At 59.0% G+C, this 25,302-nt stretch overlaps 17 protein-coding genes across 17 annotated transcripts; 9 read left to right on the forward strand and 8 right to left on the reverse strand.

Moving 5' to 3' along the window:
• Positions 1-400: 400 nt before the first annotated feature.
• Positions 401-1,504, forward strand: OT_ostta09g00010 (unnamed product; the record flags this gene model as incomplete). The annotated part of the gene is made up of 1 exon (XM_003080943.2): positions 401-1,504. One exon carries the CDS (start codon positions 401-403, stop codon positions 1,502-1,504), a length of 1,104 nt encoding a protein of 367 aa, XP_003080991.2.
• Positions 1,505-1,561: 57 nt separating this feature from the next.
• Positions 1,562-4,929, reverse strand: OT_ostta09g00020 (Zinc finger, RING/FYVE/PHD-type; the record flags this gene model as incomplete). The annotated part of the gene is made up of 2 exons (XM_022983249.1): positions 1,562-4,753; positions 4,843-4,929. 2 exons carry the CDS (start codon positions 4,927-4,929, stop codon positions 1,562-1,564), a joined length of 3,279 nt encoding a protein of 1,092 aa, XP_022839529.1.
• Positions 4,930-5,062: 133 nt separating this feature from the next.
• Positions 5,063-6,922, forward strand: OT_ostta09g00030 (ABC transporter, conserved site; the record flags this gene model as incomplete). Its single annotated transcript, XM_003080945.2, has 1 exon — positions 5,063-6,922. One exon carries the CDS (start codon positions 5,063-5,065, stop codon positions 6,920-6,922), a length of 1,860 nt encoding a protein of 619 aa, XP_003080993.2.
• Positions 6,923-6,996: 74 nt separating this feature from the next.
• Positions 6,997-7,833, reverse strand: OT_ostta09g00040 (26S proteasome non-ATPase regulatory subunit Rpn12; the record flags this gene model as incomplete). Its single annotated transcript, XM_003080954.2, has 1 exon — positions 6,997-7,833. The coding sequence occupies one exon, from the start codon at positions 7,831-7,833 to the stop codon at positions 6,997-6,999; it is 837 nt and encodes a 278-aa protein (XP_003081002.2).
• A 289-nt stretch (positions 7,834-8,122) lies between these two features.
• On the reverse strand, positions 8,123-9,073 carry OT_ostta09g00050 (Alternative oxidase; the record flags this gene model as incomplete). Its single annotated transcript, XM_022983250.1, has 1 exon — positions 8,123-9,073. The coding sequence occupies one exon, from the start codon at positions 9,071-9,073 to the stop codon at positions 8,123-8,125; it is 951 nt and encodes a 316-aa protein (XP_022839530.1).
• A 750-nt stretch (positions 9,074-9,823) lies between these two features.
• Positions 9,824-11,167, forward strand: OT_ostta09g00060 (Transmembrane receptor, eukaryota; the record flags this gene model as incomplete). Its single annotated transcript, XM_022983251.1, has 1 exon — positions 9,824-11,167. The coding sequence occupies one exon, from the start codon at positions 9,824-9,826 to the stop codon at positions 11,165-11,167; it is 1,344 nt and encodes a 447-aa protein (XP_022839531.1).
• Positions 11,168-11,254: 87 nt separating this feature from the next.
• OT_ostta09g00070 (RNA polymerase II, Rpb4, core) lies at positions 11,255-11,698 on the reverse strand (the record flags this gene model as incomplete). Its single annotated transcript, XM_022983252.1, has 1 exon — positions 11,255-11,698. The coding sequence occupies one exon, from the start codon at positions 11,696-11,698 to the stop codon at positions 11,255-11,257; it is 444 nt and encodes a 147-aa protein (XP_022839532.1).
• Positions 11,699-11,857: 159 nt separating this feature from the next.
• On the reverse strand, positions 11,858-12,208 carry OT_ostta09g00080 (unnamed product; the record flags this gene model as incomplete). Its single annotated transcript, XM_022983253.1, has 1 exon — positions 11,858-12,208. The coding sequence occupies one exon, from the start codon at positions 12,206-12,208 to the stop codon at positions 11,858-11,860; it is 351 nt and encodes a 116-aa protein (XP_022839533.1).
• A 109-nt stretch (positions 12,209-12,317) lies between these two features.
• On the forward strand, positions 12,318-13,028 carry OT_ostta09g00090 (unnamed product; the record flags this gene model as incomplete). Its single annotated transcript, XM_022983254.1, has 1 exon — positions 12,318-13,028. One exon carries the CDS (start codon positions 12,318-12,320, stop codon positions 13,026-13,028), a length of 711 nt encoding a protein of 236 aa, XP_022839534.1.
• Positions 13,029-13,390: 362 nt separating this feature from the next.
• OT_ostta09g00100 (NAD-dependent epimerase/dehydratase) lies at positions 13,391-14,552 on the forward strand (the record flags this gene model as incomplete). Its single annotated transcript, XM_022983255.1, has 2 exons — positions 13,391-13,794; positions 13,901-14,552. The coding sequence occupies 2 exons, from the start codon at positions 13,391-13,393 to the stop codon at positions 14,550-14,552; spliced, it is 1,056 nt and encodes a 351-aa protein (XP_022839535.1).
• A 127-nt stretch (positions 14,553-14,679) lies between these two features.
• On the reverse strand, positions 14,680-15,728 carry OT_ostta09g00110 (Thioredoxin-like fold; the record flags this gene model as incomplete). The annotated part of the gene is made up of 3 exons (XM_003080951.1): positions 14,680-15,270; positions 15,425-15,464; positions 15,667-15,728. The coding sequence occupies 3 exons, from the start codon at positions 15,726-15,728 to the stop codon at positions 14,680-14,682; spliced, it is 693 nt and encodes a 230-aa protein (XP_003080999.1).
• Positions 15,729-16,138: 410 nt separating this feature from the next.
• Positions 16,139-17,326, forward strand: OT_ostta09g00120 (Triosephosphate isomerase; the record flags this gene model as incomplete). Its single annotated transcript, XM_022983256.1, has 2 exons — positions 16,139-16,222; positions 16,523-17,326. 2 exons carry the CDS (start codon positions 16,139-16,141, stop codon positions 17,324-17,326), a joined length of 888 nt encoding a protein of 295 aa, XP_022839536.1.
• A 240-nt stretch (positions 17,327-17,566) lies between these two features.
• OT_ostta09g00130 (P-loop containing nucleoside triphosphate hydrolase) lies at positions 17,567-18,439 on the reverse strand (the record flags this gene model as incomplete). Its single annotated transcript, XM_003080949.1, has 1 exon — positions 17,567-18,439. The coding sequence occupies one exon, from the start codon at positions 18,437-18,439 to the stop codon at positions 17,567-17,569; it is 873 nt and encodes a 290-aa protein (XP_003080997.1).
• Positions 18,440-18,740: 301 nt separating this feature from the next.
• Positions 18,741-19,145, forward strand: OT_ostta09g00140 (unnamed product; the record flags this gene model as incomplete). The annotated part of the gene is made up of 1 exon (XM_022983257.1): positions 18,741-19,145. The coding sequence occupies one exon, from the start codon at positions 18,741-18,743 to the stop codon at positions 19,143-19,145; it is 405 nt and encodes a 134-aa protein (XP_022839537.1).
• A 243-nt stretch (positions 19,146-19,388) lies between these two features.
• Positions 19,389-20,071, forward strand: OT_ostta09g00150 (TB2/DP1/HVA22-related protein; the record flags this gene model as incomplete). Its single annotated transcript, XM_022983258.1, has 2 exons — positions 19,389-19,567; positions 19,759-20,071. The coding sequence occupies 2 exons, from the start codon at positions 19,389-19,391 to the stop codon at positions 20,069-20,071; spliced, it is 492 nt and encodes a 163-aa protein (XP_022839538.1).
• Positions 20,072-20,185: 114 nt separating this feature from the next.
• OT_ostta09g00160 (Fructose-1,6-bisphosphatase class 1/Sedoheputulose-1,7-bisphosphatase) lies at positions 20,186-21,271 on the reverse strand (the record flags this gene model as incomplete). The annotated part of the gene is made up of 1 exon (XM_003080947.2): positions 20,186-21,271. One exon carries the CDS (start codon positions 21,269-21,271, stop codon positions 20,186-20,188), a length of 1,086 nt encoding a protein of 361 aa, XP_003080995.2.
• Positions 21,272-21,725: 454 nt separating this feature from the next.
• OT_ostta09g00170 (Metalloenzyme, LuxS/M16 peptidase-like) lies at positions 21,726-25,295 on the forward strand (the record flags this gene model as incomplete). Its single annotated transcript, XM_003080946.2, has 1 exon — positions 21,726-25,295. The coding sequence occupies one exon, from the start codon at positions 21,726-21,728 to the stop codon at positions 25,293-25,295; it is 3,570 nt and encodes a 1,189-aa protein (XP_003080994.2).
• Between the last annotated feature and the right edge of the window lie 7 nt (positions 25,296-25,302).

Raw genomic sequence — 25,302 nt, forward strand, 5'->3', positions numbered from 1 at the left:
CCTAAACCTAAACCCTAAACCCTAAACCCTAAACCCTAAACCCTAAACCCTAAACCCTAAACCCTAAACCCTAAACCCTAAACCCTAAACCCTAAACCCTAAACCCTAAACCCTAAACCCTAAACCCTAAACCCTAAACCCTAAACCCTAAACCTAAACCTAAACCCTAAACCTAAACCCAAAAATATGCGAGCTCCCACTCGCGATGCTCGTTTTCTACTCATTTACTAATCGATGCGGACACTGGCGATTAGGGTTTAGGTCGTTGGTCACGAAAAAAGTACAGGCGTTTTGCGCAACGCTCACTTCACGACTTGGATGTTCGCGCGACCGTCGACGCCGAGGCCGATCATCGCGCGCGCGCGCGTCGACCGATCGCGCGCGACGACGTCGACATCAGATGGACGCGCCGATGACGATGTTCGAACCACCGAGCGCGTGTTACGGTTGTGACGGAGGCGCACATGGAATTTCCCCGTGCCGTTGCGGAGCGGTGTCGTTCTGTGCGCGTTGTCGCGCTCGAGGAGGGATCGAGCGCACGCACGAGTGCGACATGTATGCGCGGTACGTTAGAGACGCGCCGTCTGTTCGGAGGCGGTGCTCGAGGCCGGCTTGGGCGCATGATGATTCTTGCGACGATGGCGATGGCGACGACGGCGACGACGACACAATCGATGCCTTCTCTGCCGAGCGTCTCGGTGACGCTTCGCAGATGAACCGATTAGGGCTTTTTGCTGACTACGTGCGCGTCGAAGGCGTCGATGGGTTCGAGCGGGACGCCGCGTTTATGGATCGATATTTTCACGCAACGTTCGGCTCGGCGCTTTCGCTCACGCACGCGTTGCGTCGGTTATATCCCAGCGAGGAATTAACCACGAGCGACGGGGCATTTAAAATCATCGTTTTGGGAGCGACCGACGCGCACGAGTACGCACGTTGGAGAACATTCGGAGTTCTCGGTTGTTTTCTCAGTCGTGCGATCGAAATCGTTCTCGTCGGTCCGGCGTTGACGAGCGACGGTGAGACGTTTTCCTGCGACATTCCGTTCACAAACAATTCCGTGAGTGGTGCAGTTGGCGCAAGACTTAGTGTGCGCACGCGAAGAGGGACGTTTCCAAAGGATAACGATGATTTTCACGACAGCGATTTATTTGTCGCGTTTAACGCTGGGCTTCCTGTCGGTTTTGATTGGAGCGACGCCATCGAAGCGATCGTAGGTTATCATCTCGAGGGGAAGTGCGCAAGAGTCGGTCGGCGTACGCATCCACCGGGACTTTGGGTGAGTGACGTTAACGCCGAAGCAACGAGATGTGCGTTTGAAATGCTGCAGATCGTCGTCGATCGACGTCTCTCCGACGTACGCCACGCTGATCCCGAGTTCATCGAGCCGTACCTCAATCCACACAGATCGCCCGTTTTTCGGCCAGCTTCGGGCACATGCGCGCTCCCGTCGTGTTCTAACGCGTTCGCATTCGCCTTCAGGGGTCTTGCTAAGCAGGTGTGAGTCATTTTGCGTGATACATACCGGTAGTACGTTAGCATGCCGATAGATACATCTTAACTAAATACTGGGAAGCGTTATTTGCGCGACGTCGTCGCTCGAGATGAACCGAATGTTTGCCCACGCGCCCGCGGCGTCGATCGATTTTACTCGTTCCAACGCGGCGACGCCTGCGGCGCCATCTTCGAGGACGGAAGGAGCAAAATCATCGACGTCGAGGTCGCGTCGCGCAAGCATTATAATATCACCGATTTGCCAGTCACCTGGCGCGAGAGCGGGCGTTTGCGCAGCATCGAGCCAATATCCAAAGCCGAGAACGTCGACCGCTGCACTCATTTGCGTCGGAGCCAGTTTCTCGGATTTCACCGGCGACGCTTCGTCGATGTACACGTCTTTGTACACCACCATGGTCGTCGCCGCTGGTTCGTCGACGTGCGCGCTCGCCACCGGTGCCGGTGCGGAGAAGCAACACGAGAGAAAGCCCGTCGGTCCTTTCGGCGGAGGATGTCGTGCCTGAAGAGGCGCTGACTTCACCCCAGGAGTGTCCACGACAACGACGGATGGCGGCGCGACTGTCGCGGACGCCGGTATGGCAATTGGCTCTGCTTTTTGTTGCATCGCCTTCGAATACGCAGCCAAAACTTTCTGATCAGCCTTGTCCAGCAGCATGACAGCGCCCTTCTTCCCGCTCCGCAAGTTAAGCACTTCGTAACGACCCTGCCAATTTGAAGCGTCGCACGTCGCCGCGCGAATAGCGTCCTTGTCGAATCGGAATATGGAACCATCGACCGGGTGCCCACTATGTCGAACGTCGAGAACGTTAAACGCGGTGGAAGTTCCGAGAAGGTTGGCGTGTATGCCACCACCCGAGCGAGCTGTCGAGTTTGCGAGCTTGTGCAAATCCGTCGAATCCCATCGCACTCTAACCGCGGAAACGTCGTCCATAACAGACGCGAACGCGCGCCCCCACGGCACGTCGTCCTCACTGAGTTTGATGTCGTGCCACTTGCCGTCTGAACGCAGCGCCGTTGCCGTGAACGGTAGCGACTCAAACGAAGCGTCAGTGTGCACACCATAAATTCTCGTACCCACAGAAGCCTCTTCGATCTTGAACTCAATCTCCATCTCCTTCCACCATCCACCGACGAGTCCACACTGACCAAATCGGATCAAGTGTCCCGGAAGGTTCCATCCAGTCTCCGTCTGACAGATGTACTCGTCGATGGACAACGCGAACGTGTACGGCGGTGGTTGATTTTCATGCGAGTATGCCAACAGCTGCAGACGATCACCCACGCTCCATTCACCCTCTCTCGCGTAGTCGTACGGATTGGAGCATCCGACGCCCAAACCACTCTCGTGCTGGAAAACGATAATACCTCGATCTCTATCGGCGACACTGAATGAGGCTCCGTCGCCACTCTTGATAATGCCCGTCTTCCATCCATCGTAACATCCGTTTCCCCAGTCTGAGATGCCGCAAATCTCTGAAAGTTGATCGCTTTTGAAGCGGAACCACTTACCTTTGGGTTCCGGATCCGTCTTACCCTGCATCACGCCTCCGGGATAGTCCAAGCTTACAACTTCGAGATGTGGATCAACAAGTTTTCGTCGCTGTCTCGGAAACACAAATGTATCAGATTTCACCTTTGTCACCATGGTAGCACCGGAAGCCGTCTTATAAGTTCGCCGCTTCGGTTTGGGTGCCTTCTTCCGAGGATCGTAGACAAAGAATTCGTCGCTTTCCTTCGCGTTCGGACCCTTGAGAGCCTTGTCGCCCCATTTTGAAGCATCGTCATCGCACGTAGCCCCGACGTTTCCTTCCTCGGAGGTGGGCCATTCGTTTTTCCCAACCTTCCACCAGGCGGGGTCGCCCTCCAAGAAACCGAAATGCAAGCCACCGCCGCATTCTTCGCTGAAGCACGGCACGCCCATCGGCCCGTTGTCTGGCATGCGAAAGTTCATCATAAAGTCGGTGATGGGTTCATACATTCGATCGCGATGCAACATCATAGCGCCAAAGTGCTGCAAATTCTCATTATCCGTTTGCATTCCGCTCCGGAAACTAGGTCCGTCGCCATTCGCAGTACAGTGATGCAGTTCGTTATCACGACAGTTGTAAATTTGTGCGCATCCACCGCGCTGAAGTAAAAGACGATTATCCACGAAAACGCCTATGGGCGTGATGGGACGTCCGTTTATCAGCTCAGGATCCGTTCCGGTCGGGTACTTGAGCTTGAACTCGATATGAAGCCAGTTGTAGATTCTCGTGCCTTTGTACTTGCAGTTTAACGGATAAATACCGCTCTGACCGGGAAAGATTTGCTCGGGACGCTCTCCGTTCATACCAGAGTTAAGTACGCGTTCATCGCCATCCATGTAATATCTGAATTTTACGGAAGAAATCTTATCGGGATTCATGAAGCGCAAGCCCTTCGGGATTCCACGATATGCGGTGAGCTCGATGGGTTCACCCACCGCCCAATCTCCAGGCTGAGCACTCGACACGGGGTGATAGCAGCCGACGCCCATGCCATCAGGTCCGCCGAAGACGACGATGGCGCTGCGCTTCTCATCGCGATACGTGCAAAACGTCGCTCCTTTGCCAGTTTTAACGCTGAAATTTTCCGTCTTGTACGCCTCTGCGTCTTCGTTCGCCCAGCTGTGGCCGATCACGCGAGTGAGCTCGTCCATGTCGAACCTGAAGAATCGACCGTCGGTCGGTTTCGACTTGTCCGGAAACTCGAGTGACTTTACGTGAATGTACGCTCGTTCTGGGAGTTCCTCCGGGAAAACGAGCTCGCCCACGACGTCCACTTCCTCCTCTTTTTTCGGTTTCGGGACGTCCGGGATCAAACCCTTCTCCAAAGTCGTCAGCGCAGCGTGAGCGTTTGAAGAGGCGCCTCCCGAAAGCGACGCTTGCTTCTTGAAGACGTGAATGTTTTTTTCGACGATGACGACCGTCGTTTTCGCCGCCGCGCGTTTCATTCGCTGCGCGACTGTGCCGTCGAGTAACGCGCCCGGTTGCATCGTGCGCACCGAGCGCACGAAGTGTTCGATCAGCGCGTACATCGCGGTGTTGCTCGAACACTCGGCGGTGAAGTCTTCAAGCGCCACGTTTCTGTCGTACGGCTCGGCGTGGTTCAGCGTAATCCAAGCCTCGATCGCCGCCTTCTCGTACGTTCGCCCGGTCTTCGTCACCACCACGGGATTTCGCATCACCTTGAGCGTGAGCGGGCACAGGTACGCGTCCTACGTCGCTCGACTTTGTCAGTCGCCCGCCCGATCCCGGAGGTTGAACGCGCGCGTCGTCGTCCGCGCGTCGATGCGTCGCCCCGCACCGGTGCCGCGGCGTGAAACGCGGGATCATCGTAGAGGTGTGTCTCGATGACGACATCGATCGGGAAGTCGTTTCGTCGTCGACCCATCGCGACGCGGCGACGAGTGCGGTGCGAAGCCATTCTCCGGTGCCTGACGTAATAACGAACTCCACGTGGAGTCTCCACGGTGGAGTTCGTTACTTCGAGACGGTCGCCGAGACCTCACCCAGACGCGCGAGCGATGTCGAATCGATCGGTGGTCGTGAACACGGACGATGTCGAGACGTTCGAGCGCGACGACGCGCGCGAAACACCGCGGGATCCTCGCGCGTTCGGGTGCAGTCGCTTGGCATTCAGGAACCTCGCGTTTTCTCTTCGGTCCTCATCGGGAGATGGATCGACGACGCGGACGATACTCGAGCCCACGTCGGGGACGTTTGAGTGCGGAGAGATGGCGGCGATAATGGGACCGAGCGGGTGCGGGAAGACGACGCTCTTAGACATGCTGTCGGGCAAGAAGACGGCAACGTACACGGGCGACGTGTACCTGAACGGGTTACCGCGAGACCAACTCTTCTCACGCGTGACGAGTTACGTGCCGCAAGAAGATGTTATTCCCGCGCACGTCACCGTGTTCGAGGCGGTGGCCTTCGTTCAAGAGCTTCGATCTGAGTCCAAGATGAACCAGTCGGAGCGTCGCGCCGCGGTGGATGACGTACTATCGTTGCTCGGCATTGCAGAGTTGCGGGACGAACTCGTCGGCGACGCCCGAGTTCGTGGAATTTCCGGCGGTCAGAAGCGACGCGTGACGCTCGCCCGGGGTTTGGCGGGTGGGTCGCAAATTGTCTTCGCAGACGAGCCGACCACGGGCTTATCGTCCACGGATGCGGAAAACGTCTCGCGCGCGATGGCAATTGCTTCGAGGCGGATGGGCGTGACATTCGTGGCCGTCATACATCAACCGCGCGTGGAGGTGGTTGATATGTTCGACTCACTTATTCTGCTCACATCCAATCCCGGACGAGCTATTTATAACGGGAAGTTCGCTGGAGCGGCGGCATATTTCGCCGCGGCGGGCGCGCCCGTACCGTCGAAGGGTAATCCGGCTGACTTCTTCCTCGATGTCATAACGCCGGGAGCGAAAGGTGAGAAATCGAATGCATTGGCGACCTGGTACCAGGATGTCCAGCGCAAAGAGGTTGAACGGCGTGTGGATGCCTCGTTGGCTGGATCAAAACGGGCCACCATTGACGTGTTACGAGAGACGGCAAAGATTAACGGGTTGGATCCCGCGAGCATTCACCCATCGCCCATCGCCGCGACTTTTCTCACGCAGCTGCGTGTTCTACTGAATCGTAATCTCACGCTAACGAAACGTAACAAGGCTGGTCTCCGTTTGCGAATTGGTGTGTCCGTGATGCAAGGATTGATAGTCGGATTGGCCTTTTACGACATTGGTTCAAAACCACCCATCTCAAGTTTATCGTTCTTCTTCATGATGCTCCAAATGGGGGCAATCGCAAACATGGCTATAATGCCAGAACTGATTCAGACGAGATTAATCTTAAAGCTGGAGCAGGCGGATGCTTTGTATTCCACAGGCGCGTCTATCATCGTGCAGAGTAGCGTCAACAACGTTCTCGCAATTCTAGGCAATTTCGTCACTTCGATCATCATGTTCTCATTCTCACGCGTGAGTTGGTCAAAGTTCTCTACCGTATACGGCTGGGCGCTTCTGAACTTTCTCACGGTGACAAATTACTTGCGTGTCATCGCCGCAGTCGCGCCATCGCCGTCCGAAAGCGTGCAGGCTGCAATGCCGGGTTTGCTCTTCTTTATCCTCTTCAATAATTTTTTTGTGAGTCGGGCCACGGCACCCGTGTTCATAAAGTGGGCTCTGTACATCTCACCGCTCGCATGGACGATTGAACAAATAGTCACCGGCGTGTACGGCTCAAACGTGGAGGTGCAGTCGTTTTACGGATATGACGCGAGCGACGGTAGGACGTGGACGGCGCTGTGCGTCCTGCTCGCTGAGATGGCTTTGTTCCAGACGCTTGAAGTTTTTCTGTTAAAGCGCTCCACGTTCGTAAAGCGCTAGCTAGAGTGCTCGATAGCTGTCTCGCGTACAAAGGTCATCTCGCTACTACAAGCAGCATGCTAACGTACTCCAACTCACACAATACGTTCGAGTTCCTTTGCGTACAGCAAAGTCTGACTAATCAACGAAGCGCTCGGGATGTCTTTCGCGCTCGCTGGGGCGATTTCCTCATTGAATATAACCGTTCCGTTACCGTCGATCGTCCATTCCCGAGATCTAGCGTAAACCTCGAATTCACTGGCACTGGAGAATCCCAACAGTCTCGTTGCGTCGTCGCGCGACAGTCTCGCGTACGCGCTCTGCGCACAACTCGCAATTTCGTCTCGCACGGTATCCATGAGCATGGACATGAAGTGTTCGTAGCTCGGATCCGGAAGTGCTCCTCGATTCGCTGCGATCTTGTTGTACGCGCCCTCCATCAAGAAGCGCTCGAGCTCGAGCACGGCTTGCACCCGCCCATCCGCGAGCGTCTCAGCATTCGTTATCTCCAGCTCGGTGTGGAACTCCGCGATGCGATTCTGCACCAGCAGACGCAGCAGATTCAGACCAATTATCAACGGTTCATTCGCTGAACGCTCGATCATCCCATCGGGGAATCGTTCGCACGCCTCGTACGCCGCCTTGGCCTGCGCCGCGTGTCTTTCGAACGAAGCCTCATCTTTCGTCGCTGCGCTGATCATGACCCCTCGCTCCGCCGCCTCACGGCTCAGTCGCAGTTCATCGGCTCTGAATTCACTAGAGACATCGATGGCGTTGAAGTACATCGCCGCGTGCACCTTAAAGTCGTCCAAACGTTCGAGCGCCGCGCTCATGTCGCGAGATTCGATCGCGCTCACAACCTGGGAGAGCAAATCCTTTCCAATCTTCACCCCTTCCGAGGACGACGACGCGGCCTGACGACCTCGAGACATCGCGAGAAGTCGTTCGTGAGACGTTCTATCGTGTGGAGAAGACGGTCGGGACGACGACGACGACGGCCGACGTGACGCGCGTACAAGTGAGGCTTTTGGCGTCTTCAGCGAGCGTATAAAAAGAGGGCGTTCTGTTGACCGTGTGTGAGCGCTCAATTAGATAATGATTACAGCGAGTAGCGCGAGCGATAAACGAGAAACGCGCCTAAGGGAGGATTAATGCTTGTCGACGAAATTATGTGCGACGTTGTTCTTCGAATCGAAGAGATTCATCCGGTGGACGCGAGCTCTAGCGGCAGTGCTCCGGAACGAAACCAGGAGGCGGGTCCACAAAGTTCTCCGGCAACTCCGTGTGTCCGACGTGGAACGGATTCGCCTGCCTGATACCCATGGACGACAGCGTGTGGTTCACGTGCGAGTGCGAGGCCTCGTCGGCTCGCACGGCGATGATAAGGTCCCTCACGGTGGCGTCCTCGGGCATGCGCCAGTACTTTATGGCAAGCATCGGAGCGGGCTTTCGCGCCCATTCACTCGCTTGACCGTCGCCATCGATGTCATGGAGCGCGTGCGTATACGTGCGCACCGCTTCTTCTTCAAGATACCCCACGAATCGATGGCACACGCGTGGGGAGATGAGGTAGGAGAGGAAGAAGGCGTTGAAGAAGACACCTTGCGCCGCGAGCACCGCGAGACGGAACATCAATCCTGGCTCGCGAAGCTTGAGGAACGTGAGCAAGTGCATGCGCTCGTTTTCAGCTTCTTCGAGCAAGGTGTGAATCCAACCGTGGTCCCGCTTCAGCGTCCGCAGGCTCATCATGTGTCGCAACATGGCGCCCACCATTCCTGGCACGCCCGCCACAGTTTCGAGAAAGATGAATCGCGCGAGCCACTGGTCCGTAGAGAGCGCCTTCTTCGGCGAGTACCCCGTGACTTTATCGAAACCCCATCGCGTGATCTGCACGAGCCCGTACGCGAGGTAATCCGACGCCCACTTTGGCTTGCGATGCGCCGGCTTGACATTCTCCACTTGTCTCAAGTCGTACATCGGGTGAAAGAGCATGTACGATCCTTGCGACGCACCGCGCGGAGGGTCGTCCAAACGTTTTACGTTCGCCACCTCGGTAGCTTCATCTTCCTTAGGCGCCGGTTGTTCCGCCGAAGACGCGAAGCTTCTCGCGCTCGCGAGTGGCGCCCCTGGCGCGCGCGAATGCGCGCGCGCTCGTCTCGCCGATCCATCCATAGCGACCTCATCGCGATGAGTGGTCGCGATCGTGGAGTTAAAATTCGTTCGCGTCATCCCTGACGACCACAGCGCGCGCGCGGTCGTCGTCTGTGACGTCGTGGACGCGTGCAGATGGGACCGAGCGAGCGTTTGCGCGACTCGACGCATCATCGCTTTCCTCTCTTAACCACTTATGACGCGCACACGCGTGGACGCGATCGGTGATCGAGACCGAGTGCGAGAGTACGCTATCCCGCGATCGCGAGCGTCGACGACTGGGGCGGCGCGGCGTGCGGCGCACGTTCGCGCGCGACACCGTTGTCGTTCGGCACCCAACGATGTCACGTGAGAGTATTCTCTGTACACACTCTTAATGTCTCTTGAATACGATCCGTGCGTCCGAAGCATGAGTTTTTATCGTACAAGACCCCCCCAGCTACCTCGTACTGGGGGCCTCACGGACGGGATGTGATTGAAAAGTTCGGGTGTGCTCGACATGTCCGACGAAATCGAGTCTCTCGAGCGTTCAACCCGCACACGTCGTCGTCTCTCGCGGCGGCGCGGTCGTCTCGAACGTAAATTCTGTCGTACACTCCATCGAACGGTCGATCGAGAGACTCGCGGACGTCGTTCAAGCACTTCGAAGCTCGGAATCTCGCCTCATCGTGAACCTCGGACGGAATCACTCGATTCTCCGACGAACGTGGTTCGTGACGTAGGATCGTGTAGACCCTCAAGAGATACGATCGAGACGACATGCGCGCGACGATGCGGTCGAGCTCCATCGCGCGGGCATTCGTAGTTCTCGTGATCGCCCTCGCCGCGAAAGCGAGCGCGCGGATCACGCACCACGTGGTGGACAAGGATGATAGGAGTTTGATATTACTGCGCGAACCTTTCGGATTCGCCAAGGGGGGGGTGATGGAGATCGAGCTGAAGGATCCAAGATTCTTCCTACCGGAGAACGCGCCACCGGCGGATAAGACAAAGTTTGGATTTTTCGTCACAGAGGGAAAAGATGAGGGCGCGCTCGACGCCGCGCTCGGCGACGGCGCGTGCGTCTTGGACGTTGATTTCGTCGACGTCTTGTTCACGTTCTCGGACATGGAGGCGCAGAAGAAACCAGGTGAGGAGCACGTTCACGCGTTCGAGCATAGACGAGAGGTCACGAAGCCCGGGGATTACATGTTGTTTTTCGCCAGCTGTGAACCGCACACAGTGGTGAGCTTTGAGGTCACGACAAAGTTTATAAATAAGGACGCGAATGGGCACAACGACTATCTGGGTCGAGGCGAAAAGGCGCTGCCGAGCGTGTATTACCTGTTCTTTCTCCTAGATGCGGGCGCGTGCGTGGCGTGGGCGTACGTCCTCGGACGCTCGGCGAACAAGCGCGGCGTGCGTAAAATTCACTGGTTGATGCTCGCGCTCGTTAGCTTCAAAACGCTCTCTGTGCTCGCGCAAGCGGGACGATATCACATTACAAGATTGACCGGGTCTTCCAAGGGGTGGACTGTGGCGTACTACATCTTCACCGTGTGTCGTTCGATGTTGCTCTTTAGCGTCATCGCGCTCGTTGGCATGGGCTGGAGCTTCTTGAAGCCGTTTTTGCACCAGCGCGAGAAGAACTTGCTCATGGCGGTGATCCCGCTTCAAGTGATGGCTAACATAGCAAGCGTCGTCGTCGGTGAGGAGGGACCCGCCGACGAAGGCTGGTTCGCGTGGCAGAATATGTTCGTCGTCATCGACATCGTGTGCTGCTGCGCCATCCTCGTGCCCATTGTGTGGAGCATAAAGCACTTGCGCGATTCGAACGAATCGAGTGAGAAGAAGGCGAGAAATCTGGAAAAACTCTTGCTCTTCCGACACTTCTACGTCATGACCGTGGCGTACATATATTTCACCCGCATCATCGTGTACTTGTTGTTATCGACGGTGGAGTACGAGTTCAGGTGGACGGCTGCCTTCTTCAGTGAGTTGGCGACGCTCGCGTACTACGTCGCCACCGGATACATGTTCCGCCCCGAGGAGGATAACATGTACTTCTCGCTCAAGCAAGAAGAGGACGAGGACGGGGTGGAAATGAGCGACAGGGCGCGATGGTCCGAGGTATGAAGCGCCGCAATCGCGTGAACTGCGACGAATCGTTGTAATTTGTCTAAGCTTGATTTTACACATCCGACGCCGTCCCCCTACGCTCGCTCACTCGAATTTCCGCACGTTCGACATCTCATCTAACATTTGTTGAATCATCTCCTCCGTGAGTCCTCGATCGTCGCTCTCGAGACTCGGCACGAGCGTCTTCGCCTCGTCCCAGTCCTGCGGGCGTAGGTTCGAGATCGCGGCCCCCTCAAAGTCGTGTAATCCTAGGTTGGCGTGGAGCTCGCGGATCGCCGCCGCCGCGGTCCCGCTCGTGTTCCCGCTGAACCTCTGCGCGTATGCGAGCGTCTTCTCGAACACTCTCGTGCGCGTCGTCGACGTTTCCTCAGCTTGCTCGGCGTCATCCCCGAGCTTGGATTCCAGGACGATCTTCACCTCGCTCAGCGACAAGCAGTTGGCGTCGTCGAAATCAGCGCCGAGCCTGAGCTCACTCGCGTCTTCATCCTCGACCGCGGACTTACGACCGACGCACGCCGCGGCGGACATCGCGCGTTGTGTTATGCGGCGCGCGCCGCGCGCGGTTCGCTGAGACCTAGGACGCGCGGACGCGGACGCGTCGACGGCGATCCGCGTCGCCGTCGTGGATCCACGGAACGCGGCGAGTTACATTACACGGTTGAACATCGTCCATTGAATCGAACGCTATCAGTACAAATCTTTCGCGGCGTGGCGCATCCCTTTGCGCATCTTCTTCCTATCGACGCTCGTCGCCGAGCGCTCCGCGTGCGCGAGCGCCTTGGTGCGCGCCAGCTTCTTCCTCTTCGCTATCGCTCGTCGCACGTTCGGCGTCTTCGTCCGCGTCTCCGTCGTCATCGCCGTCGTCGTCACCGCGTCCCCCGTCCCAGGCGTCGACGTCGAGGTCGTCCACGTCGCCGCCGCGACGCCCTCGCCGACGCCCTCGCTCGGCGCCCCCGCCGTGGGCATCGCCACGTCCGCGCCCGAGCTCGACGCCCTGAGCGCTCGAAGTCGCGCGCGTCGTCGCGTGCCCTTGGCCATCGGGTCGCGCGAGGTCGAGCGCCGGGGAGTGGCGAGGCGACGCGCGCGGGTGCACCGTCGCGCGCGCGTGGTGCGCCCGCACGCGTCGACGCCGTCGTTCGCGCGGGCGATGCGGCGCGCGGTGACGCGGGTGCGAGAGACGGCGTCGACGTCGACCTCGGTCGCCGCGTCGAGCGCGCTCGGGGCGTGGCGTCGAGCGTTCGCGAGCGACGATGAGCGGTCGCGACACGAGGCGATGATGGGGATGGAGGACGCGTACGGCTCCGGCGTCACCGCGCAGAGCGAAGTGGAGTCACCGGAAGAGAAGAAACGACGAATGGCGGAGGAACTGGAGCGAAGAGGCGTGCTCGTGGGCGACCGAGTGCGAGTGGAGGTGCGCGTGGGAGCGCCGCTTCCGGAACAGTGGCGACACACGTCGACGGAGCGTCAGGACGACGGAACGACGTCGAGCGCGCGGCAATCGACCGACGCTTCGGTTCGTTCGGATCAACGCCGCAGCTCTGACGATGATCCATCGTCGAAAGTACCGGCGAAGAAGCGTTGGTTGACTCGCGTCGTGTTCGGTTACGCGACGCTCACGCGAAACGGGCGAGTGGGAGTAAAGAGGACGGGGAGCGCGGACACCGACACGTCGTTTCCGACGTATCCCAAACGGTGGGTCACCGTTCTTGACGTCGGAGAGTTGTGGGAGATGTGCACGGGACCGAGGAATCCCTCGGGCGTGAGCGGCGCGAGCGACCAGGACATGTACGAGTACATGAAAGCGACGGGTGCGAACCCAGAGAATGTGAGCTCTCAGGATATTAGCGCGTCGAGATAGGAATAGGAACGAAGTAAAAAGAGTAGAAGATGGAATCGAATAAGGTAGTCTCGTCGTCCAAAAGAGTGATCTAGCCCGGATTCGAGCCGGGGATGCCACGGCTCTGCGAGTGTTCAGCCTGTACGAACGACGTGAGTCGTTCTCATGTCCACAACGTGGAGTACTAACCACTATACTACTAGATCTGGCATTTTACGGCCTTTGAAGCGCTTCATCAGGCTTTTAGGACCAATATACGCGTTGACACCGAAAGGCGACCGACGAATTCTCCAGAATTGGTCTCGAAAACATTACGGGTGTATTTTCTCAGTCGCGCACGCCAACTGTTTTCGCACCCGAGGACGCACAATTCTTCGACAACGATGACGAACAAGCACTCGTCGTCAGCGCCGACGTCGATGACGGTCGCCAAGGCTCGCCCGCGCGCTGGTGAACCCCGTCGTATTCTCGTCACCGGCGGTGCCGGGTTCGTCGGCTCGCACCTCGTCGACGCCCTCATCGCTCGAGGAGACCACGTCATGGTGATGGACAACTTTTTCACGGGTGCGCACCGGAATCTCGAGCACTTGTCACAGAACGACGGACTGGTGAGAAGTGGGAGATTCGAAATCATTCGACACGACGTCGTGCAGCCGTTTCTTGTCGAGGTGGATGAGGTCTATCACCTCGCGTGCCCGGCGTCGCCGATTCACTACAAGTTCAACCCAGTGAAAACGATCAAGACGAACGTGATCGGAACCCTCAATGCGTTGGGACTGGCCAAGAGGTACGCAAGTCAATTATGTTTTTCTAGGACATAATCGTTACGTTGCGAAGCTTGCGAAAACGCGACATTTTACTGAACACTTCTCCTCCTTTCCCGCTCGTCGCAGGTGCAAGGCGAAATTCCTACTGACGTCGACGTCAGAGGTGTACGGCGACCCACTCGAGCACCCGCAAAAGGAATCGTACTGGGGAAACGTTAATCCGATCGGTGAGCGCGCGTGTTATGACGAGGGAAAGCGATGTGCCGAGACACTCGCGTTTGACTATCATCGCGAACACGGCTTGGACATTCGCGTGGCGCGAATTTTCAACACGTACGGACCGCGAATGGCCATGGACGACGGGCGCGTGGTGTCGAATTTCGTCGCTCAGGCGCTCCGAGGAGATAAGCTCACCGTCTACGGCGACGGTTCGCAGACGCGCTCGTTTCAGTACGTCTCTGATCTGGTCGCCGGACTCATCGCGCTCATGGACAACGAAGACGGCTTCATCGGACCCGTCAACTTGGGGAATCCCGGCGAGTTCACCATGAACGAGCTGGCAGAAAAGGTACGCGAGATCGTGAATCCCGCGGCAGAGATCGAGTACTGCGAAAACACCGCTGATGATCCCAGTCGAAGGAAGCCCGATATTTCCGTCGCGCGAGAAAAGTTGCGCTGGGAACCCAAGGTCACGCTGGACGAGGGATTGCGCTTGATGGTAGATGACTTTCGTGCGCGAGTGGAGGCGTGTGCGAAGCGCGCGAAAACGACGCGATGAGAAGGAGAGACCGCGCGTGCGTGTTCAATCGTTGTTCAATCGTCTTGGCGTGTATATTGAAATACGCGTTTGCTTAGTAGTGCGCCGTAGTCGCCCTCGACTCTTGTCGCAAAAAGAATAGTAGCGCTTAGATCGCCTTGAAGTATTCCTTCGAGCCCTTCGGATCCGGCTTCATCGTCGCCGCACCCGGGGTCCAGCCCGCCGGGCACACCTCGTCTGGGTTGTTTTGAACGTATTGGATCGCTTGAAGCACGCGCAGGCACTCGTCGACGTTGCGGCCGAACGGAGCGTTGTTGCATGTGTAGTGCTGGATGACGCCCTCACGATCGATGATGTACAACCCACGGAGCGCGGTGCCGTCTTCGTACAACACATCGTACGATTCGCAGATTTCGCGCTTGAGGTCACTGACGAGCGGGTAGGCCAAGTCGCCGAGGCCGCCGTCGTTGCGGTCGGTTTGCAACCACGCCAAGTGAGAGAACTTGGAGTCAACGCTCACGCCGAGGACTTCGGTGTTGAGCTTCGCGAACTCTTCGTAGCGATCGGAGAAGGCGGTGATTTCCGTCGGGCACACAAAGGTAAAATCGAGCGGGTAGAAGAAGAGCACGACGTACTTGCCGCGGTAATCCGAGAGCTTGATGTCTTGGAACTCTTGATCGAACACCGCCTCGGCGCTAAACTCCGGCGCCGGGTAGCCCACGAGCGGCTTGCGCGCTTCCTACGACGATGAGAAAAGCCGAGCGATACGACGTCAGTCTTTTGCGCCTCATGAACCGCGCATCGTCCGCGGTCTCGAGTGTAGATATCGCGAGAGACGTCCTCGCGGCGGCTCTCAGCCACTCGTCGCCGTTCGCGCGTTTCAACGGACTCACCACGCGGACGGCGGATCGGGAGAAGTTCTTCCCCTTAACGCTGCGTGTGAGAAAAGAGCCACGGTCAGCATATCGTTCGCCGCGCGTCCGCGTCGACCTCTTCGTCCCGTCCCGGCGTCGTTCGAGACGTCATCGATCGACGACGGAAGAACCATCGCGTTCGAGAACTCGAGGCTCGTTCGTTCGCCCGATCGCGCGCGCGTCCTGGACCCGCGCGACGCCGCGTCGCTCGTCTCGCGCACCTCTTCTGGAGCGCCGACGCCCTGGGCGTGAACGCGCTCTTGGACAAACTCGCGGACAACATCGTCGACGATCGTCGCAGTGCGGTCGCGCGGCGCGGTCGACGCGGGTGACGTCATGGTGTCCACAACCCTAGATTTTTTATCCACGTCGCGCGCATCCAATTCCCTCTCGAGCACGCATCGTACGTATTTTCACCTCGCCACGGCGCCCCCGAGACCGGACCCGATCACTCGTCGTTCGGCGCCCGTTCGATCTTGGTTCGGCGCATCGCTGGAATGCTCGAGATTTTTCTTCCCTCGAGACGTGACGAAATACGGCGAACACTCGCGCATCGATCGACGTCGCGAGGGGAAGGGTTTAGGTGATGTGTTGGGTGTCCGATTCGAACCCCGGATGACCCCTCGCCCGGGCGTCGCGCGCGGGACGGCGAGAGCGATGGCGACGACTGAATCCGCAGTGCGCGGAGGGACCATGGGCGTCGCGCGGTGCGCCGCGGTGCGCGCGAGCGTCGCACGAACGACGGTGTCGAGGCGCGAGGGGCGATCGAGCGCGCAGGTGCGAAAAACGGCGACGACGAGACGACGGATGGTGACCTCGACCGATGGGTCGAGCGGGCGAGACGGCGCCGACGAGGACGACGACGACGACGACGCGGGAGAGGGATGCGACGCGCGGTGGACGCGAACGCGCGCGCGCGATCGATCGCGTCGTCCACGGCGTTGACGGCGCGCGATCGAGCGCGATCGAGGTCGGGATGGGGGCGAGAGTTTGGACCCCTCGCCCGATCGGGCGCTCTGGGTGGTTTGGATAACGCGCGCGAAGGAGAGACTGACGAGAACGTTTACATCGACGCAGGCGCCGGCGGTGCGACGACGATGCGTCGCAGTGAACGCTGGGACGGGTAAGTTCATCGTCGGTGGGAACTGGAAGTGTAACGGCACCGCGGCCTCGGTCAAGGACCTCGTCAAGGCGCTCAACGCGGGAAAAATTGACGCGGATGTCGACGTCTACGTCGCGCCGCCGTTCGTGTTCATTCCGCGCGTGCAGGCGGAACTCAACAGTGAGAAGTACGCCATCGCCGCGCAGAATTGCTGGGTTTCCGAGGGTGGTGCGTTTACTGGAGAGGTGAGCGCCGAAATGCTCGTCGACGCCAACATCCCTTGGGTGATTTTGGGGCACAGCGAACGTCGCGCGTTGTGCGGCGAAACGAGTGAGTTTGTCGGCGAGAAGGTTAAGTACGCCCTGAGCAAGGGTTTGAAGGTTGCTCTATGCATTGGTGAAACGTTGGATCAGCGGGAGTCCGGGAAGACCATGGACGTGTGCTACGCGCAGCTCAAGGCTGTGAACGACGTCATCACTGCGGCGGACTGGGACAACGTCGTCATCGCGTACGAGCCCGTCTGGGCCATCGGTACGGGCAAGGTAGCGACGCCAGATCAGGCGCAAGACGTACATGCGGGCATTCGTAAGTGGTGCGCGTCCAATATCTCCCCGGAAGTCGCGTCTAAGATTCGTATTCAATACGGAGGTAGCGTGAACGCGTCGAACTGCGACGAGTTGGCGACGAAGGAGGACATCGACGGATTCCTCGTCGGTGGCGCTTCGCTCATCGGCGACGCATTCGTCACGATTTGCAACAGCGCGAAGAACTCCAAGTGAGAGACATCGCCGCCGATATCTCACTGATTTCTTCGCTCGTTTCTCTCCGAGAGCGAACGAGCGATTCCCTCACGAGTTGACTCGCCGCACAAGCAGCCCACAGGTATACACCATCGATAGCTATCATATTTGTCCGAAGATTTCGCATGTAATCGCATCTAAGGACATGTGAAACAAATTTAAAAACAGACAACTCGCACTACACGGAAAGAATGGGATCTGGTCGATGTGTCACTAATTTCATCTATAGTACGCCATGTGGCGCGTCTGGAAGTGGCTCGCCGCGTCCACCTTTGGCGGAGGATTCGCCGCGCGCTCGGCCTCGCGCACGCGTCGCTCGTCGCGATCGATGCGTAACCACTTCTCGATCGTCGACAATAAGTGTTTCGTTCCTTGAATCTCTGGAATATCTTCCTTAGCGCCTCCGTACTTGAGCTCGCCGTTGGACGTGAACGCGAGGTGCGTCATCCAATCCGCCATGCCGTCAAAGATATGCGTCGCGTACACGATAGTCGCCCCACGCTGCTCGCATTCCTCCTTGAAGAATTTGAGCAGGTCCAGTCGGCCCAAAATGTCCAAATCGACCGTGATCTCATCGCACAGGAGCACCTTGTACGGCTTGAGGAGTCCCATGCAGATTTGCACCCGTCGTCGCTGTCCATCACTCAGCGCCTTCATGGACCAATCTAAATCAACGTCCAAAAGCTTGACCAATCGTTCTCTTCGCTCTGGATCGACCCCAGTGACGCCCTCGATCATCGCTCGCGCCGAGATGTCTCCGCTCAGCGGCACGTCGGCTCCGGCGCTTCCAATGTTCCTTCGCCACTGCGCCCCGAGATAGCTCAGTTCGCCGTCGCACGTGAGCGCGATGTCGTGAAACGGCGGTCGTCCCAGCACCCGCACCGCGTCTTCGCTCACCATGGTTTTCCCAGCCAATACCTGCAGCGCCGTCGTTTTACCAGCCCCATTCGCACCGCTGAGCAAGCATCTCGACCCCGGCGGCAGCGCGAGCGTCCACGCGCGCACGACCGCCTCGTGTCCCGGGTACGCGTACGTCAGCCCGTCGACTCGAACCGAGGGTTCGGTCGCGGCGTCGCTGAGCGCGATCTCCATCGTCGCCGTCATCGCGCGCGCCGTCGCTCGCGTCGAACACGTGCGCGGTGGGATGACGTCGTCAAAAAAACCGTCCCCGCAGCGCGCGCGCGCGCGATCGCGTCCACCTCGATCGCGGGAGACGACGACGACGACGACGGCGATGATGTCATCCGCGACGACGACGACGACGACGACGACGACGGCGACGACGACGACGGTGGGTCGACGCGCGACCGCGCGCGGTCGGTCCGCGCGCGCGCGCCCGAGCGACCGGTGGATGGGTCGGGTGGGTGCACGCATCGTGCGTCCGCGAGCGACGATGGACGTCGTGCACGAGCTCGCGGCGGCGCCGGATTCGACGTACGGACCGTTCGTTGCCGTCGCCGCGGCGGTGTACGTCGGATGGGTGTTCTACGACGGCGCGAGAGAGGTGGAGCGGCTCACGCGCGAGCTCGAGTCGAGAGGATACGACGTGAGCGCGATTAACAAGCTGAAGGAGCTCAGATTCCTCAAGCGCGCGGTGGACGGGGGCGATAAGGCGATCATTCAGGAATCTTTGGATAAGATTTGGTTTTCCCGAGCGAAGACGATCGCAGCGACGGGGGATTTGATGCAGGTGCGACGCATGACGCAGTACTGGAAGACGCGCGGCGTCAAGGTGGAGCGACTCTCCGACCTGGACGTCCTCCAGGACTGGATGGTGAACAAGTACAACAAGGCGTGACGCGCGCGAGGAGCGGGATGTATTACGATTGTTATTCGTCTTCACGCGCGAGCGAGCGCGAGCGAGGGCGGGAGCTCTCTCCCTCGCCACTTTCACCAGTCACGACCCTCGAACGACCCCCACGATTGCTTTCGCGCCAACTCTGGCTCCGAACATCCTTTCGCCCGACTTGTTCCCCTGGATCGAAAGATCGTTCGCACTTTGCGCCTCTGAAGCGCGTCAAACCACGCGCGCGCACGCGAGATGATCACATTTACCTTGAAGTGCGCCGGTTTTGGCGTCGGTTACCTCTACCCGACGTACAGTGCGCTCAAACTCCTCGATCGCAAGGTGATTGGACCGGAAGATGTGACGTTGTGGTTGACCTACTTCATCGTCGCGTTCTCGCTCGTGATCGGTGAATCCATCGGCTTGGTCTCCTGGTACGTGTTCGTATTACGTTGCACACGCGTTCGCGCGCGCGCGAGGGGGGAACGCGGCGAACGAACGCGCGCGAGGGGAAGATGATGGAGAATTCTACTCGTCCTCGACGGTTTCAAACGCGCGGCGCGACGAACGCACGGAACCCCTCGAACGCACGAAGAGAGACTGACGACGCGTTTCGCTCGCACAGGATCCCGGCGTACCGCATGCTCAAGATTTTGTTCTGCGCGTGGATGGTCAACCCGAGGTTCAAGGGCGCCATCACCGTCTACAAAAAGGGCATTCAGCCCGTCTTCCACCAGCTGTCTCCATCCATCGATAAACACACCGAGAACTTGAAGAAGGGTGACTTCGCGGCCATCCAACAGGAACTCGGCCCGCAATTCGCCCGGGTTCAGGAGCTCGTGAAGAAGCACGGTCCCGAAGCGATCGAAAAAGCCTTGAACTTGGCGGGTAAGGGTGGCGACAAGAAGAAGCCCGAAGCCAACGGCAAGGCGGAGTAGGTGCGACGATCCGATGATGAAACGACCGCCCGATTCGTAGGGTCTTTGTGATTACAATCAGGATGTATGCATACTTCGTGCACCTTGTCCGCGTGTATTAGATTCGCGAACGTATTAAAGTGGAGAAAACGTGCTCCGTACCGCGGCGGCGCCGCCAGGCGACTCGCGATACATTTGCGACAAGCGCTCGATGTCCGCGGGACTACCGACGTGAATGGGCATTCTCTCGTGCGCCGACGTCGGAACGAAATCCAGCACGCGCGTATCGGCGGCAGAAATCGCCAAGCCCCCAGCGCGCTCGATGATGGCCGACATGGGGAAGCATTCGTACACCGCTCGAAGCTTGCCGTTTGGGTTGGACGCGTCCGCGGGATAGTGAAACGTCCCCCCGTACAGCAGTGTTCTGTGGACGTCGGCGACCATGGAACCAATGTATCGAAGCGACTTCTTCTCCTTCGAGCACTCATCGATGTATGCTCGCATAACGTCGTCCCATTTTCGATAATTCGCCTGGTTCACGCTGTACACGTTGCCCGAAGTCGGGATGCGAATGTTTGCCTTTGTGAGCACAAAGGCGTCGAGACTCTCGTCGTAGGTGAACGCGCACACCGCGCCGGTGGACATGAAACTCAACACGAGAATCGTCGACGCGCCGTACATGACGTATCCAACGCTGCGCATGTCGTTTCCCGGACGCGCGTACACGGATGCAGCCGCGGAGTTTTCATCGACGCCGACGAGACCAAAAATCGTCCCCACGCCGACGCCGCACTCGATGTTGGAGCTCCCGTCCAAGGGATCGAAAACAACCGCGATGCGTCCTCTCGGATTCGCGGCGACCACGTCCTCGCTCTCTTCGCTCGCGATCCAAGCCGACGACCCCTCTTCGCGCAGCGCCTCGACGCACATCTCGTGCGCCGCGTCGTCCAGCGCCGCCTGTTCCTCTCCGTGCACGTTCACCGCCCCATTCTTCCCCTCCACGTACGCCTTCACGTCCGTCAATCCAGCGCGTCGCACGAACCGCCCAATCTTCGCGCACGTCCGCGCGAGCGCCCGAACGATCGCCGCTTCGTTCTCGCAATCCTCCGCCTCGCGCGCGCTCGTCGACGCCTCCACCGCGTCCGCCGCGCGCGCGCGCAAATATTCATGCAGCGTCGCGGCGCCAACCTCATACGCCCCCGCTAAACCCGCATCGCCCATCGCTCGCCCGTCACCGCGCTCGACGCCCGTCCGCGCCGTCGTCCGTCCGCGTCGCCCCGCACCGCGCCCGACGCCCACGCGCGGGTGAATGCGCGCGCGCGCCGTCGCCCGCGGTCGCGCCCCGACGCCCACGCGCGCGTCCACGGCGACGGGCGCGATCGTCCCGCGCGTCGCGCGACGTCGAGCGCGCGCGCGCGGACGACGCGCGACGGGCACGACGACGCCCACCTCGATCCCGCCCCACCCCGCGGGCGTTCGAACCGCGGGGGGCGATCGCGCGCGCGCTCGACGACGAGTCGTGACTCGTGGGTCGTGACTCGTGACGGCGCGCGACGTGAGACTCCAACGCGTGTGACGCGGACCATCGTCCACGGACGCGCCGACGTCGCGGCGACGATCGACGCCTCGCGAACGTCGACCGGGGCGACGGCGACGGGAGACGAACGCGCGCGCGATGGCGAATGCTATCGCGTCCACCGTGGGCGTTCGGGAGCGACGGCCTTGGACGCCATCGAACGGGCGACGCGAGGGGTGGAATCGCGCGGGCGACGGGAGGGGTGGGCGTCGCGCGACGAGGACGCGGACGCGGACGACGACGGGCGCGCGATCGGTGGAGACGCGTCGACGAGGGGTGGGATCGGTGCGAGGACGATGCGTCGCGGCGTCGGCGGCGAACGGGGGGGAGCGAGGGGCGTACGTCGAGACGCAGGCGGGGCGGTGGGACCGCGCGTTGGAGGCGCTGGCGACCGAGGTGGATCCGAGCGAGGCGATCGCTTTGCTCGATCGACCGCTCCCGTCGCACGAGGAGATCCGACGGGGGACGTTGGAGAATGGGTTGAAGTACGTGATTTTACCCAACAAGGTGCCGGAGGGACGATTTGAGGCGCACCTGGAGATGCACGTGGGGGCGGTGGATGAGCGCGAGGACGAGCAAGGCTTGGCGCACCTCGTGGAGCATGTCACGTTTCTGGGTTCGCGTAAGCGCGATCAGTGGCTGGGAAGCGGGACGAGAGGTAACGCGTACACTGATTTCCACCACACCGTGTTCCACATCCACGCGCCGACGACGAACAAGGATGGGCACTACATGCCTCCAAACGTCTTGGATATTCTGAATGACGTCGCGTTCACGCCACAGTTATTGGAAACGCGCGTGGCCAAGGAGAAGAAGGCGGTGCTCGCGGAGGCGCAAATGATGAATACGATCGAGTATCGCGTGGACTGTCAGCTTCTCGAGCATTTGCACTGGGATAATCTTCTCGGGACGCGGTTCCCCATCGGTAAGCTCGATCAGGTCGAAGCGTGGCCCGCGCAAGCGGTGAAAGATTTCCACGCACGGTGGTACTTTCCGGCCAACGCGACGCTTTACGTCGTGGGTGACTTCGATGCTACTGTGGATGAGGTGGAGGAGATGATCGCCACCGCGTTTGGGGAAGCCGCCCCGGCCGAGGGAGCGGAGGAAGTTGGCTCTCCCCTGGAGCGTCATCGCGTTCGGCCGCCCGTGAAGCACGCTTACGGTGCGCCCTCTTACGAGCTCGAAGAGATCAAGCGAATGAACGAAGAAGCCAAGGCAAAAGCCTTGGAAGATCCTTTCATGCCGTTCGTCGCGGATGAGGGCAAGGTTTCGATGTTTCAACACGAGCACTTGTCCAACGCGAGCTTTAACATTTTCTCAAAGTTGGAAATCAAGCCGCTTAAGCGCATGGGAGATTTGTACAGGACGATCCTTCAGCGCATCGTGTTGTTGGTGTTACAAAGCCGCATTCAAGCGCGTTATGCGGAGACAAATGCGGATTACAAGCGCGTCGAACTGGACCACTCTGACTCTGCGCGCGAGGGGTGCTGCGTCAGCACGGTCACCGTGACATGCGAACCTCGCGAGTACGAGTTCGCCCTGCAAGTCGCCGTGGAGGAGGCTCGGCGTTTGCAAAAGTTCGGTTTGACTCCGAGTGAGCTCGACCGTTTCAAGGCTGCCATGCTTCGTGATTCAGAACAGCTCGCGCAGCAAGCCGGGAGCGTGCCGAGCCTGGAAAACCTCGACTTCATCATGGAGCAGGACGCGTGCGGCCATGTCGTCATGGACCAAGTCGCCGGACACGAAGCCATGGTGGACATGGCAGATTTACTCACCCTCGATGCGTGTAACGGTATGTGCGATGAGCTTTTGGGCTTCATCGGCGAATACGGCAAGGCACACAACCGCTCGAAGAACAGCGGCATGTGCACGGCCATCGTCGCATGCGTCCCGGCCACGATGACCGACGCCAAGGGCGAGACCGTGCCCTTCGATATTACTCCCGAGCGCATCGAACAAGTTCTCGCCGCTGACTACGGCGAGATCACGGAGCCCGAGGACATTTACGTCCCGGAAGTGTTGGTCTCCGATGAAGAGGTTGACACGCTCTTCGCCAATATGTCGCCAGAGTTTGTCGAGGCAACCTATCACGAGCCAACGGGAGTGTACCAACGCACGTTGAGTAATGGGATCAGAGTGAACTACAAGGTTCTCGATGCCGAGCCCGGAAGTGCGTTCCTTCGTCTCGTCGTCCCTGGGGGCCGATCGTTGGAGAGCCCAGAAATAGGTCCCGGCGGCATCGGTGCCTCGGCGGTTGGTCTTCGAACGGTTCAAGAAGCCGGAGACGTCGGAAGTTGGAGCCGCAAACAAATTGAATTGTTGACCATGCAACATTTGCTAGTGTACGACGTCGAGCCCGAGGTCGAATATCTGTTCATGGACTCTGCGTTTGCAACGGATGGTGGCTTGAGGACTATTCTCGAGATAATCCATCTCACTCTCACCAAGCCAAACTGGGACGAGCAAGCGCTCGAGCGAGTCAAGGACATTTATCGCATGTTCCAAATCAATACGAACAAGAACATTGAACTCCTGACTCACGAAACCATCAACGCGGTGATTTACAATGATCGACGCATCATGGATCCGAACAAGGAGGCGCTCGCGGCGCTGACGCTCGATGGAGTGCGAGAGATTATCGAGAAGCAGTTTGCCAGCGGGGCGTTGGAGCTCAACATCGTCGGAGACATCATTCCGGAAGAAGTAGACGATCTGGTTCTCGCTTTCATGGGTTCAATCAAGACGAAACCGTCGCCACCGTCGCTCGTGGCCCCGCTGAAGTTGAAGGATGTGCCGGCGGATGATCCCATCCGCGCGCAGCGACTTTGGTTGAGAGACAGCGATGAGCGCGCATGCGCCGTTGCTGCCGGTCCGGGACCGTCCATGTGGGAACCGATGACGAAGTTGTTCAACGAAATCCCTAGCTTTATCAACGTGGAGTCGTACACGCCTGAACAGATTGCCGCTTTGAAGGATCCGGTGAACGAGGTTGCCGCGGCGAAGGGCAACCCATTCGCGCGTCAATCCGTGCGACGAGCCAATCCGCTGGCGACTTATTGCGCGGGCATGATGCTCGCTGAAGTTGTGGGTGGTAGGCTGTTCACCACGGTTAGAGACGCGTTGGGTCTGACGTATGACTGCAACTTTACGATGTCGTTCGGCTTGCAGAATAACGACGCTACGACGTACAGGTTGTTGGTGACGTCAACGCCGGAAAAGATCGATGACGCGCTTCAGGCCGGCGTCCGTGTGATGCGAGGATTCAAGACGCAGCGCGTGAGCCAGCGCGAGGTCGATCGCGCGCGCTTGACCTTGTTGAGTCGACACGAGATGGACCTCAAAACGAACAACTACTGGGCTGATCTCATGCAGTGCACAAACACCCCGGACCTGGCGCCGAAGAAGAAGATCCAGTGCATCGCGGACTTGCCGCTAATGTACGACGCGATGACCGTGGAAGATCTTCAACAGGTGTACGATCGCCTGGGCCTGGGCGAGGGCGAGATGTTCACCAGCGTCACCATCGCCGGCAAGGAGGAGCCGCCGCCATACCTGTCGCCCAAGGATGTTGACGCTGCCGCATTAGCCGCGCAAACCTTGACCGCGGCGCTCGGCGGATTGAACATCGCCGAGGCGATTAAAAAGCTCAAAGAGCAATCCAACACGTAATAGCAGC

Source organism: Ostreococcus tauri, assembly GCF_000214015.3.
Source record: "Ostreococcus tauri WGS project CAID00000000 data, contig chromosome 09, whole genome shotgun sequence".
In the NCBI taxonomy this organism is placed as follows: Eukaryota; Viridiplantae; Chlorophyta; class Mamiellophyceae; order Mamiellales; family Bathycoccaceae; genus Ostreococcus; species Ostreococcus tauri.